Here is a 14,601-nt window from a genome sequence, read left to right on the forward strand (position 1 = left end):
CCTCTCCCGTTGCGGAGCACAGGCTCCGGACGCACAGGCTCAGCAGCCATGGCTCACGGGCCCAGCCGCTCCGCGGCATGTGGGATCTTCCTGGACCGGGGCACAAACCCACGTCCCCTGCATTGGCAGGTAGACTCTCAACCACTGTGCCACCAGGGAAGCCCCCTACAAGGTTTTTTACCACTATTCAGTTCCTTGTGGTTTTAGTTCTGGGTATCAGAGCACCCAAGACACTAGGAATACATTACATTCTATGAGGCCTATTTGGCAATACAGAAAAATGCTTATGTTATAATAAAAAGAAAAAGTAGATGAAAAGGTATTATTACAACTATGTAAAAACCAGACACAGAAGGAAAAGAATGGAAGCAAACACATCAAAATGTTAAAACACAGTTGTGATAAACTGATGAGATTGTGAATAATTAGAAAACAAATGTTTGAATTATTACATGTCCTATACTGTGAGTTGCTTGCCCCCGGAGAGTAGCATAACCCCCACCCCACCATGTTGTGAGGTGGAGTGGGAGAGTCTTAGGCTGGAGGAAGTGGAAAGGAGAAGGGGATGGGGGATACTGAGAATACCTTTGGATCCTTGGCTTCTGGGATATTTGGGGTATCGGAAGGTAAGCAGGGATATAGGAAGAGGGGGCTTGGCTGGTCAGGAGGGCGGTAGAGGCTGCAAGTCAATACCCAACTCATCCAAGCTCCTAGACTGAACACCCTTCCAGAGCCAGAGACCTTTAACCTTCATTCCACCTAGTCATCCATGCCCATGGCTACAGCCAAGCTCTTGCCATAGCCTAAACTACTGTTGAAATCCTGCAGTCCTCAGCTCCAAATGTCCCACTCTGACCACCATCTTCTGCTCTTTTCTGTGTGTGTGGTAAATTCATGAAACTTAAAATTTACCATTTTAACCATACTTAAGTGTAGAATTCAGTGGCATTAAGCACATTCACACTGTTGTGCAATCATCACCACTATCCATTTTCAGAACTTTTCATTATCCCAAACATAAACTTTGTACCCATTAAACAATGAGTCCCCATTTCCCACTGTATTCTACTTTCTTTAGCTATAAATCTGCCTATTCTAGGCACCTCATATAGGTGGAATCATACATTTGTCCTTTTATTTCTGGCTTATTTCCCTTAGCATAATGTCTTTAGGTTTCATCCACTTTATAGTATGGATCAGAATTTCCTTCCTTTTTAAGGTGGAGTAACACGGCATTGTATGTATTTTGTTTATCCATTCATCTGTTGATGGACATTTGGGTTGTTTCCACCTGTTGACTATTGTGAATAACACAGCTATGAACACTGGTGTAACAAGTATCTGTTTGAGTCCCTGCTCGTTGTTTTGGAATTGTTGGATATATAAACCTATGTTTAACTTTTTGAGGAACTGCCATAAAAATATAAATAATAATCATAGTAATGGGTATGAAGTTGTTGCTTTCTTAAACTATACTTATTCTATAATAACAGTTGAACCCTCCAGTCCCTGGACCCTTACATCCTCTCTCAAACTACCAGAAGCTCTTTGGTTTCACTTACTTCCCCCTCAAGCCTGGACCCAGGCTTGTTGTTCATTTCAATCAATCTCTCACCAATATCCCCAGTTATCTAGCTCCTTGTCCCACCTTCCCTGCAAATCCAAACCCAGGGGAAAGTTTGACCGTTTGACTTTTCTCTGCCTATTTTAGTTTGCTGAGTTGCTGGTAGAGAAAAATGCAACAAGTATGCAGACTGGAGCCACTACAAATCCAGGGTCTGCAGCCTGAGCCAAGCTCCTTTACTTGCATAGGTCATTCTATGTGCTTTGCCAGCTTCTTCTACCATTTCACTCGGTAAATATTCAGGATTTCCACCTCTCCCATCAAACTCCAAATCTCCCCTCTCCCCTCTGCTGGTCGACAACCTTGTCTCCCATAGCACTAGGAAAACTAAGGCCATGATAAAACTCTGGCAGCTCCTTCTGCTACCACCAATACACTAACCTTCATCTTTCCCTCCAGGAGGAGCTTTCCATCCTCCTAACCAAAGCTAATTCCTTTACCTGTGTTCTAGAGCCCATCTTCTATTGCTTCCTCAAGGAAGCTTTTTCTTTTCTGTTTGCTCATTATCTCCCTCTCTACTGACGTTGTGCCCTTAGGTCAAGAGGTCTCTGATCTTGAAAATAAAGATACAAAAATAACTCTTCTTTGACCCCACCACATACCCCTCAAGTTATTATCCTCTTTCTCATGTCTTCCACACTCCTCAAATCACTGTATTTGGCTCCTACAACGATGCTCAAAATGCCAAATCCAGGGAATTCCCTGGTGGTCCAGTGGTTAGGACTCTACGCTCTCACTGCCGAGGGCCCAGGTTAAATCCCTGGTCGGGGAACCACAAGCCGTGTGGCCAAAAATTAAATAAATTAGTTAATTTTTTTAAAATTAAATTAAATTTTTAAAAATGCCAAATCCAACTGGACGTGTTTCTGCTCTTTTTACATAGGACCTCTGTGCAGTATCTGCCCACTCCTTTCTCTGTTCTAGGATGTCACGTCACTTTCTCCTGTTTTCACTCTTACCTCCCTGGCCCTTCCTTCCCTGTGTTCTTCCTGGGCTCCTCTTCCACAGACCTGTCAAATGCCACCACTCTTAGGGACCCTGACTTTGGCTCTCTGCCCTTCTCACTATCATGGGGATGAATAGCTCGGGCAAAGGAGTCTGACATACCTTCGTTCAATCCCTGGCTCCATCACTTTATAGTTGTGTGACTAACACAAGTCATCTAACTTTTTAAAACTTTGCTTTCCCCCAAATAGAATGGATATAATAGTAATGCCTACCTCATTCGGTTGTTAGGAGGATTAAATAATAATCCATCTCTGCTAAGCTCCAGCTGTATCTAGAAAAAGTGGAAAGAAACAGAAATACACTGAAGTTAGAACAAATAAAAGTGCAGGTGGCAGAAGCTGCCAGTTGTCCTTCAATATGTATTCTTCCCTTTTTCTGCAGAAATAAGACATTTAATTTTTTTGGCTGATCACAGGGATGCCTGCTTTCAGCTTGATACAGCTGTGTGACTAAGTTCTGACCAATGGGATGTAAATGGAATTGTGTGCCACCTAGCCTAGGAAATGTCCTTGAAGGTTGTTCCTTCAAGGACATAAGGGCATCAAGGACATAAGATGCCCTCTTCCTCTTCCTCTTCCTTTCTACTGGCTGGAATGCAGACAAGACAGCTTGAACCTTGAGCAGCCATCCCAGACACCATGAGGCGGAAGCCACAGGCCATGGATAATGTAGTATCGCGAGAGAAGAAATCCGAGTCTCTGGCAATTTCAAAATGCTGCCCTATCAGTTCTGGGCTGCTTTATTCTTGACTTTTATGTGAGAGAAATACATTTCTTTTTCAAGCCATTACTATTTTGAGTTTTCTCACCTTTACAGCTGACCAATCCCAACTACTCAGGAGGGTTACTGGAAGAATATGATACAAGAGCATATGCTGCAAACTAAACCTAGCTACATGGGAAATCGATATGGAACTGGACAGCCATTACTAGTCTATCCTGACCCATGAGGTCTTTGTCTATGGGTTTCCTTGTGAATCTGCTCCCATTTACTTGTTTCTCTACATGGATGGACTTTCTCTGCTTGCTTACTCATCAGCTAAAAACAGCCATCCAAGTCCTAAGCCTATGTAATTTTTCAGATTAAGTCATTCCTGTTATCTACCTCTTAGTCCAAATTTATGAAAGAGAGACAACTAATTATTTGTTGCTCACCCAACGAATTATGTCCCTCTCTCCGAAGTTAGTTGTACAGTATTCCTCATTCAGTCATGTGTGGCTGGGATAGGTTGGAAGTAGGGGTACAAATACGGCCACCAAAGCCTAGTCTTTAAGCAAGCATTGGTGGAGAGGTACAAGTTCCAGGGAAGAGTATGTAGGCTAGGGAGGCAGTACAAAATAAGTCTACTATTTAAGACCAATGCACATCCAACTCTCTAGTGAACAACTCAGTTTGAACAATCCACTCATCTTTCTCTTACACCTGCTCCTCCTTCTGCATTCTACAGTTAATAAAATCACCATCAACATATAGCTTCCCAAGCCAGAAACCTAGGGGTTATCCTTAGCCCCTCCTTATTCATCCCACTCTCATGGACAACCAGTCCTGAAGTTGTAGATTCTACATCTTTTATGATTTTCCAGTTCATCCTCTCTTAGTTTAGCCTTTCCTCATCATTTGCCCAACTTAGGGTAATAGCATCCTTAACTGATTACCCTGCTCCCGGGCTGGCCCCCATCCAGTCTGTACTCCACAAAGCTCTCAGACTGACCCTTGTGAATGCAAGTCACTTGCCACTTAACATTCGCATTGCTTTCAGAAAGAGTTCAAATCCTTAGCTTGGCACCAGAGAGTCTCCACAAGCTGGTTTTCGCCTGTCTCTCTCGTCTTATCTCCTGCCACACCTTGACAGCCCTTCATTGCAGTGTACGGATTGGTCCCCATCATGCTTCTTATTCCATGACTTTGAATATTTGGGTCCCTCTGCCTGGAATCCTGGGTCCTTCTGCCTGTTCTGCTCTGACATCTCAGAATTAACATTTTTCCAGTGGATTTATTGAGACCCGATAGTTGAGCAATTCAAAAATTCTAAAAATGCAGATCTTGAGGTAATACAAATTCATTCTTTGAATTCTAAATGCTTTGACATCTAAAGTGGGCCTAAAATGGCCCACATAACAAAGTATATAAGAATACTGTTCTTTAGTTCATAGCAGCCCTATTTACAATAGCCCAGAGATGGAAACAACCTAAGTGTCCATCATCGGATGAATGGATAAAGAAGATGTGGCACATATATACAATGGAATATTACTCAGCCATAAAAAGAAACGAAATTGAGCTATTTGTAATGAGGTGGATGGACCTAGAGTCTGTCATACAGAGTGAAGTAAGTCAGAAAGAGAAAGACAAATACTGTATGCTGACACATATATGTGGAATTTAAGAAAAAAAATGTCATGAAGAACATAGGGGTAAGACAGGAATAAAGACACAGACCTACTTGAGAATGGACTTGAGGATATGGGGAGGGGGAAGGGTAAGCTGTGACAAAGCGAAAGAGCGGCATGGACATATATACACTACCAAACGTAAGGTAGATAGCTAGTGGGAAGCAGCCGCATAGCACAGGGAGAACAGCTCGGTGCTTTGTGACCGCCTGGAGGGGTGGGATAGGGAGGGTGGGAGGGAGACGCAAAAGGGAGGGGATATGGGAACATATGTATATGTATAACTGATTAAATTTGTTATAAAGCAAAAAATAAAAAATTATAAATTAAAAAACAAAAAACAAAACAAAACCAACCAAACAAACAAAAAGAATACTGTTCTTTAAAAGGAGGTACTGAAAAAATGCTCATTAAGTATCTTAAAAAGCCACTGTCTGGAAAGAAGCACATCTTGTAGCGATTTGGGGCTTCCAAAAATGTCTAGATGTAAAGAATGAGGCAGTAAAGCTGTCAAAGCAAACCAAGACAGAGACAAAGAATTTTAAATGGGAGGAGGGCAAAAAGAATGAGTGCAGTCATTTCGACTTGTTCTTATTTCTCCTAGTAGGTGCCCTCCAACTACAGTGCAGGGGCCAGGACCATACCTCATGCTACAGCACATCTCCTGTCTCTGAGAAAAGGATGAACTTTGGATCCCATGGTCTTCGAGTGACATAAGGGAACACAGTAAAGAGTATGGCCATGAAGACTGAGATAGCCACCTGGGTTATTCATCCTAGCCCTTCTTTCTTCCTCCTACCCAAATATAATTTAAAACTTACAGATGTCTTAAATACAGTATATATCATACCTTTTATTCCTTTTCAATCTCTGAATAAAATGAGAAAAATACTTTTTTTAGAAGTTCAGAACAATGTAGCAATGTTTGAACTTAAAATATAAAGTTAAGTGAAAAAGAAAGGCAAAATGTACACTATAATTATAACTATGTAAAAAACGTATGCACATAAGCAAGGACTGACACAGAACAGAAAAATGAACTGTTGATATGTCAGACTCAGCACTACTGACATTTGGGGCTGGCTAATTCTTTCTTGTGGGGTGTTGTTCTGTGCCCAGTAGAATGTAGGGCAGCATCCCTGGCTTCTACTAACTAGGTGCCAGTTATACATCCCCAGTAGTGACAACTACAAATGTCTCCATCCATTGCCACTTGTTCCTTACAGAGCAAAATACCCCCACCCCCGTCCCAGGTTTAGAACCACTGGGCTAGGGGTGAGAGGAAAAATTTTTTAATTTTATGTTAATATTGCCATAATGATGTTTGTTCAATAAATACATATTGGAAGGGGAAAGGAAAACTCCTTACCATATAGCATCTAACAGCCCCTTTTTTCAAGAGTTAGAATTTACTCAGTTCCCATTTAATGTGAAAAATTGAAAAAGCTGCAGAACTTGTTTTTCTTTTCCAATCTACTATAAAAAAGAAAGCTGAATTTCTCAGTATTTGGAAACCTGACTTGGCTTTAAGCATGAACATCACAAATAACTGCTGTAATTGGCCTGAGAAATAAAAATATCTAAATCATTCTATCCCCACTAATACCTGTTAAAAAGGTACACTTTGCATATCTTCAAAATAACTTTACATTTAAGAATAGTAAGACTCAATGAGAAACACATACTTTAAGACAAATTAAAGTTTTCCATGCTAAAATACAATTGCACTGGATCTAAGTAAATCATATTCTATTTTTAAGGCCTCTCTGTTCCAGTCTTTTTAGGACTATTAAGCCTGCCCCCTTGCCAAAAATATTTATTTTCAATCATTCCTCCTGTTTTTTTTTTTGTTGTTGTTGTTGTTGTTTCTTGACTCACATCACAAGGGATGTTTCTGATTAACAAACTGACATGAAGAGGAGGCACAAGAACTGTTTCAAGCATCTCCTTTCCCGAAAATTCTATCGTATCATGGTTTTGGGTTCATATGAACTTAAAGTTGAAATCTTGTTACATGATCATTCTGAATGATCTTTTCACATACATGAATGCATCACTAAAATGTATGCCTAACACAGTATTCACTTAAGCAAGGAACAATCTTCCTTCTTTATATAAGATTGAGATAAGCCCAAAAAATGCATTTTTATTTTTTTCCCCTCCACTTTCAAAACACACTAGTAGAAATTTACTGTTTGTATTTACCAAAGTGTGCTTCTCCATTCTCGTCTCTAGTTTACCCGAGACAGAAAGCTTGCCGTAGCACAGAGAAACAAAGAAAATCTTCCAAATGATTCCAGGACTGGAGAGTGTGAAATACTTAGATACCCAAAGCATTGTAGCAGGAAAGAAGGAGGTCGTGTAGATATGACAGAGGTGGTGGAGATGAATGGACATTCAGGAGTGTGCAGTATGGACAAGAAAGGGTGAGAATGGCTGCGGAATGAGCAGGATGAGAAAACTGGCGCTCAGGATAATGAAAGAAGTGGATGAGGTTGTAGCTTGAAATGCAGAAGGTAACTGACTTGATGACGCCTGATGTTGCGGATACAAGAGGCCTCCGGAGCTTCACCAGGAATTAAAGTTCTGCATGGCGAACATAGGGCAAAACGGAGAAAACGGCAGTTCTTTGTTCACAGGCCGACAACCAGGGGAATCCGTGGCTCGGTGGACTTTGTCATGGCCTGGACCTTCAGATGCAGTCTCTGTGCAGGGGTGAGTCTTCGCCTGGAAAGTGAGAAAAGGAACATCTACCTAACAGACTGAGGGTTCTAAGCCCTCTTTAAATAAAAGCAGCAGCCTAATTCTAAAGGCCTGCGGCGGGTGGGTCCCGGGAAACCGGCGAATCCATCCTCAGGCAGAGAAAGGCCAAGCCAGGTGAGTCTCTTCTGTCGTTTCAGGCCCTGCTGGGCAGAAAAGCGGGAAAGACCTGGAATGTTAAAAATAAAAAAAAAAAGAGCGGAGAATAGCTGCTTTTCTCCTTGGGGCTGCGGCGGGAACCTCAGGAACCAGGCCGGAAATTGTCCTTTAGAGAGAGCAGTGAGTGTCCGGGGGCAGCTACGCTCCACCGCTGCTCAGCGGAGAGCTGCAGGTGCCCGTCCAGTCACGGGCGTCATAGCAACCGCGCTCTCTGCGGAGACGCCGCGTCCTTCCGGCGGGAACCATAGAAACGACACGCACCATTGGCTCAGGGGCTGTGCTTCCTGCCAGAGACCATTGCTACAGCGCAGAACATTGGCCTCTGGCTTAGCTCCGGGAACGAAGGTACGGTTCATCCCATTGGCTTTGTAGTAACCATGGTAACGTAATGGCGTGTATTTGCAACTTTAAGTGTAAGTTTTGCCACACTTTATAGTGTTTATAGTTCTCAAGTAGCTCCCCGCCAGACCTTATCGAGAGCTCAAGCCTAATAAACTTGGATTTATTTTTCTAGAAGTAACTTCATTCTTAAAGGGGGAGGTTGCTAGGTCAGGAGTTCTCATTACCTGGGTGGGGCACCTAAGACAAATCACAACACTTTTGGAATCGGCTTATTATTGTAAAAATGAAGAAACCAGACTTGACTAGAACTATCCCTAAAGCTGAAGTCCTTCAGAAGCCCTAAGCACTGAAAATTCGGTTTATGAGAACAGTATCCTCCACCTATGTAATGCAAAATAAAAATATCTAAAAGACACAAAATTTAACATAGCCTCGGTTTTTATCATCTTCATTTAAATGCTCCTACCGCAAGATTCTAGTTAGTTCATCAAAGCTCGATTTTACTCATGTTTTGGGGCCCTTGCTTTGCTGGTATCCCAAACACATACTTGACATTTCTTAGTCTTATTCTAGTTTCTCATAGGATCCTTTCCAAAGCTGTGCCGGTTCTACATGCATTATCTGGACGGATCTTATCCCTTACTTTCTAGAAGTGCTTCAATCTCTCCCTCTGGCACCAGAGCCCTTGCAAGTGTTTTTCTCTCTGATCTGAAATGCTCACCACCATCACCTCCAGCCCACTTACCTTCCATGTAGCAGTTCAAACGTCATTTCCTCCTCAAGGATACTTTCCTTAGTCCTCCAATCTAGATCAAGTTCCTTAGTTGCTCTCATTGACTTACGTTCCTTTTCATTCTTAGGTTGTTTTTTTTTGCCAAGCCGTGGCTTGGGATTGAACCCGGCCACGGCAGTGAAAGCGCCGCATCCTAACCATTAGACCACCCTCATTCTTAGTTTTCTTTCATTCTTTACACACTTCCATTTGCTGATTAAACAAACAAACAAACAAAACAACTTAATGGAATTTTTACATGTGTAAATAATGTTTAAATGCTCTGAATGGAAACTAAACTGAATTGGAAAACACTCTAAATAATTCCATTTAGGGTAGTGGTGGTTGTTTTGTTTTGTTTTTTTTTTTTTTTTTTTTTTTTTGCGGTACGCGGGCCTCCCACCGTTGCGGCCTCTCCCGTTGCGGAGCACAGGCTCCGGACGCGCAGGCTCAGCGGCCATGGCTCACAGGCCTAACCACTCCGCGGCATGTGGGATCTTCCCGGACCGGGGCACGAACCCGTGTCCCCTGCATCGGCAGGCGGACTCACAACCACTGCGCCACCAGGGAAGCCCAGTGGTGGTTGTTTTTAAGCATTAACAAAACACAACAGAAAATGGTTCCCAAGGGAAGTAATAATTATGATAAAAACAAACATTAGAGTCACTTCTAGTTCTAACTCCACTTATCCTCACTGTACAGTCAAAGATAATGACAGCCATCATCCACATAAGCTATGATGTAGGGAAGAAAATCAATCTTTTATTTCATGCCCCTTTAGTACTGCAGCCACTGCCTAGTCTGTTGCTTTTTAGGTTTTGCCAATTGGACCAGAAGTTAATTTAAAATTTTTGTTCAATAGGATTTCTGCTTCCAGAGAAGTCCTGATTGCTGCAGTTATTTTTCCTCTGCTTCCTGATTTAATGAAGTCACATTTCCTAAACACTTCACCTGAAGTATTTAGATGCATCTTAGCACTTCTGTTCATATCTTTTCAATTAAAGCTTATTGTACTTCTGTTATCAGACACACTTTGGGCTACCCTTCCCAACTCACTCCATGAATTGCATTTTAACTCCTTTATGTGGGGTAGAGTACTTGCTTCTACCTAGTTCTTAATGGTAGTTTTTCACATTGCACTCCGGACCATCCTATGGGTCATTTAGGGTATTTCTCAGGACTCCACTTCTTTTGCACTCCCAACTCAAAGCCCAGGACAGTGGGAGCTTTGAAAACACTGCCTTGCTAAGTGAGAAAAACAGCAATTGCAACCATTTACTGAATGTGAATTACGTGCCAAGTGCCAGACTCATGCTTTACCTTCACCATTTTATTAACTGAATTCTCACAACAAATGGTGTTATTTTGCAGAGAAATTATCGCCATTTTATAGATGAGGAAACTAAATCAGGTATCTAAGTTTACAATGCTAATTGGTGGCACAGCTGGAAGGGTCTAACCTGGCTAAGATGACTCCAAAACCCATACTCTTTACCACCTTGTAATGCCTCCTTCAGGGCAGTGGCCACCAACTGGGCCCTGCATGGCCCCAGGTAGAAGCCCGGGTTAACTTTCCCTCAAGAGCAGTTCTAAAATATTTGAAAGGTAAATTCTTAACTCAAATATGGAGCGAGTCTAGGACACGAAGCAAGGAGTAAATGTAGTGGGACAATCATCATTCTATAGATAATCTATCTTTGGGGAGGTGTCCCTCTCTCCTACTCCCATCTTTAGTAAATTTCAAAAAAAAAACCCACAACATTATTATCCTTTCCATTATGTTGGCTTTGGGGCACACACTTTATTGTACTTAATTTTTAATATATCCATTTCCCAAACTAGACATGTTTATTCATCTTTTGAATCCTCAAAATCCTCAGGGCCTATCACATAGTAGGCATGAACAAATATTTGCTCTTCAAAGCATGGCCATTCATGCATCCATAATCCCTTTTACAGTATGAAGAAGATTGATATTCAGGCCCCACATGTATATTTTGAGGAATATAATTCCCAATAAGCTTTTTTTTTCTTTAAGGAGAGAAACAACTTGAATCATTTTCAAAATCAAGATATCATTCAGGTGAGTGTGTCAGGTGGTTTGGTCATAACTGCTTTACCTTTGTTTTCACGTTTTATGAGTATTAAAAGACCTTTAAAAGACAAACACCAAGCAATATTTGTCTGCACACCACTCACTGCTTTTCCCCTTCATTTTCTGTCTTTATGAAAGCAAAGGATTTATTCTAGTTCTCACCATCTGTAAGAGCCCTGGTCCACTGAACAATTTTTGATCTTATAAATAAAGGCTTTTTACTTCAGTTTTTGTCATGTATAAAAGCAGTATGTCGAGACTGAAGATCATCCACTATCTTCTCTTCTATCTCTATGCCTTTTCCTACTTCTTCCTCTGATAACAATAACTTGGTTTCTGACTCTTTGGTTATAATAACCACAAAGGACCGTCGTGAATCAAGGATGTTAGCCACCACCACTTGATGTCGATAAATTTCCAAAGCATTCCGTGCACGATCAATTACAATGGACGGGTCAGTCTCCAACTTAAAGGAAATTATAAATGCTTTGGGAGCCCAGTCTTTAACCAAAGGAGAAAGCATTTTTGGCACCATCTTCATTGTTATCTGTATTGGAAAAAGAGAAACTTAATAAGCAAACAAGGTTACCACCTACCAACCAGGTCAATCTCAAGGGAAACTAAAGAAGCAGAGACTCATATGTTTGGCTATGTCAGTTCAAGTGGGATTTCTCACTTCAAACTTTTTAAAGCATATTAAATGCTTACTTAAAAGCCTTGACTCTGTAGTGTTCATAAGGATGCCTGATTTCAAAGCTTCATACATATTCTGGGGCAAACCATGTCTTATGAATTAGCCCTGCTCTGCAACCCTCATGGCCATTAATAGAACTCTAAAGAACAGCATTACATTTTCTCAAACATTCCCTTTTATTTTTTAAACCAAACCCTCAAATAAACAAATGCAAATAATCTGTTTATGCAGATGTTACTTTGGCGGAAGTTCAAATATGGTTGAGTTTTAAACCTCTCAATCTAAAATATTTCTTGCATTGCTAGACTGGCTATTTGATTCCATTTAAAAATTGTAACTTTAAAAAAAAATAAAATTGTCATGTACCATCTTAGCATTGAGGAAACAGAAGTGACTCTATTTTCATTCATTAAATACTACTATATTATTCTCAATCCCTTCTAAGGGGAATGTTGAGTCGCTTTGTGTACTTTCAAGATAGAACTAGGAATGACAGAAATTACAGGATAAGTAAAGCTCCCAGAATTTAAAAATTATGAAATCACTAAGCTAACCATCAGGATATCCCCTCAAAGAGTTAGCAAGTATGATAGGGATCATATACCCATTCCCCGCTTTATTTTTCTTCTTAGCATTTATCACTACTTAACACAGTATACATTTGACTTACTTATTGTCTCCTCTGCAGAATATAATCAAAACAAGGGCACAGTATGTTTCTTTTCACTGCTTTATCTCCAGGTCCTATAATAGGGCCTGGCATATAGTAGGTACTCAATAAATATTTGTTGAAGAAATGAACAAATGAACTATTCTACAAAGTCAGAAAGTGCCCCACAGGTAGTTTCTCCTATTTAAATTCTACTTGTATCACCCAGTAAATGACTAAGAATTCCCTCAGGTTCCAAGCAGCCAGATCATCTCAGCATCTCAACCACACCATTACCTTCCCCATACCTCTTCCTTAAACTGCAACAATAACCACCATCTAATTACCCCCCACCACTCTCTCTAATTCACCTTTCATACTGATGCCAGAATGTTCTTCTCAAACAAAACCTTTATCTCATTCTCCTACTTTGGTTTCCCTTGGCTCCACAGGATAAAGTTCAAGCTCCTTAAGAAGGAATACAAAATCTTCTGTGTAGGAAGCTGTCTCTTCAGTCTGCCCTCCATCCCCACCACTCTCCAGGCTCTCTAGCCTTACCAAACAACTTCAGTTCACAACACACTGACCATTTCCAAACTCCAATCGTTTACTCTATCTGGAGTGACCGTCCCTACTTTGTCTGGTACACCCTCTGCTCATCTTTCAAAACCCAGTTCACGCCATCTCCTCCAGAGAGCCTTGACTTTCCCCGAGATTCACTCACCCCATGCTCTGACTTCACTTTGTACGTACCTCTACTAGAGTATTTATCACTCTGTACTGTAATTATGTCTGTGTCCAGCAACCTCACTAGATTGTGAGGTCCTTGAGGGAGAGCGGTGTCTTAGTCATCTCTGATCCCTAGTGTCTAGCACATACGGAATGCAGAAAGGCCATCTCCAGATCAAAAGGAAATTAACCCAAGATTGGTTATAGGGAATCAGATCTCTGGAAGAGAAGCGCCCATCACCTGCAGTGGGCCCCCAGATGACTGGATCTTGTGTTCAGGCATTTCAGACACAGGAACATAGAAATCTGACACGGCCGCAGCCAGGTAAAACATCGCAGAAGAGCCTGCAAAAAGAAGCACAGGGTGTAATAAATCGGAGAAGGGTATGGGGTCAGCTCCTTTTCAACTCAGGTTCCCCCGCTGTGAGAGCCGTGGGTAAAAAGGGGGTAAGGGGATGCGCGTCTTGGGGGAAAGGCTCTGCCTCCCGGCATCCGATGGACTCCTACAGGCACGCACCTAGCGGATTGAGCGCCTGGGCTGCAGCCTGCAGCAGATGCAAATAGTCTGCCAAAGTGGTGAACTCTATGGCCAGGAAGGTGCCGGCAGCCTCAGCCTCCTGGTAGTTCCGCAGAGCCGCGGCGAAGCCCGGGAGTGCCTTCTCCTCCGCCTCCAAGCTCAGCAAGCCCGAAGCCGCTCGGCCGGAGGGCCGCAGAGCCGACAGCCACGTCTGGGGCGGGAAGCGGTGGGCAAAGGGGAAGGCAGAGCGAGCACGGTACAGAAACAGGACCCCGTAGCCCGCGGCCAGGAAGGCTTCGGCCGAGGTAGCACCGCGCCGCCCGCTGCTGAAGTTGTCCAGGAAGCGCACAGGCCGGGCTTCCAGGGGAACCTTGGTGCCGCCGGACGTGACCAACACTACCCGTCGGCCCTGCGCGCCCAGCCCGGCGGCGAACCGAGCCATCACCTCGGCCCAGCGCGCAGCACCGGCGGGCTGGGGGAACTCGGCGACCAGGTCCACTGCCGCCATCGGTCCCGGAACCCGCCGCGCCAGTGCTACAGGGTCTCCGGCGCCACGCCCCCTGCCCCGGTACCTGGCCCACGCGCAGCCGCAATAGTAAGGGGGCGGTTCGCTACCATGCGCTGCAAGCCAGTGCCGGTTTTCTGCAGGTCTGGAAATGCGTGCTGGTTCCGCCCCACAGCGTGCGAAATTGACACTGAGCTGGCGGGAGTTCTCTGCTGGGCAGGCATCTGGAGGAGTCACACCCCCTCGTTTAGTTTCCTAGTCTGGGTGAAGAGCTGGACGTGTTTGACCCTTACCGGCTACCATACAGGCCCTGCTAGGCTTGGACCTCGCTAAAATTTGAGTGCCCGGCCATTTAAC

At 43.0% G+C, this 14,601-nt stretch overlaps 1 protein-coding gene across 1 annotated transcript; it reads right to left on the reverse strand.

Annotated features, from left to right (window-relative positions):
• Nucleotides 1-10,349: 10,349 nt before the first annotated feature.
• On the reverse strand, nt 10,350-14,333 carry PPCS (phosphopantothenoylcysteine synthetase). Its single transcript, XM_081226339.1, has 3 exons — nt 13,740-14,333; nt 13,464-13,567; nt 10,350-11,697 (listed from the first exon to the last, which is right to left on the reverse strand). Exons 1-3 carry the CDS (start codon nt 14,245-14,247, stop codon nt 11,374-11,376), a joined length of 936 nt encoding a protein of 311 aa, XP_081082465.1. The 5' UTR covers nt 14,248-14,333; the 3' UTR covers nt 10,350-11,373.
• Between the last annotated feature and the right edge of the window lie 268 nt (nt 14,334-14,601).

Source organism: Mesoplodon bidens (assembly GCF_964165515.1).
Source record: "Mesoplodon bidens genome assembly, chromosome: 2".
Taxonomy (NCBI): domain Eukaryota; kingdom Metazoa; phylum Chordata; class Mammalia; order Artiodactyla; family Ziphiidae; genus Mesoplodon; species Mesoplodon bidens.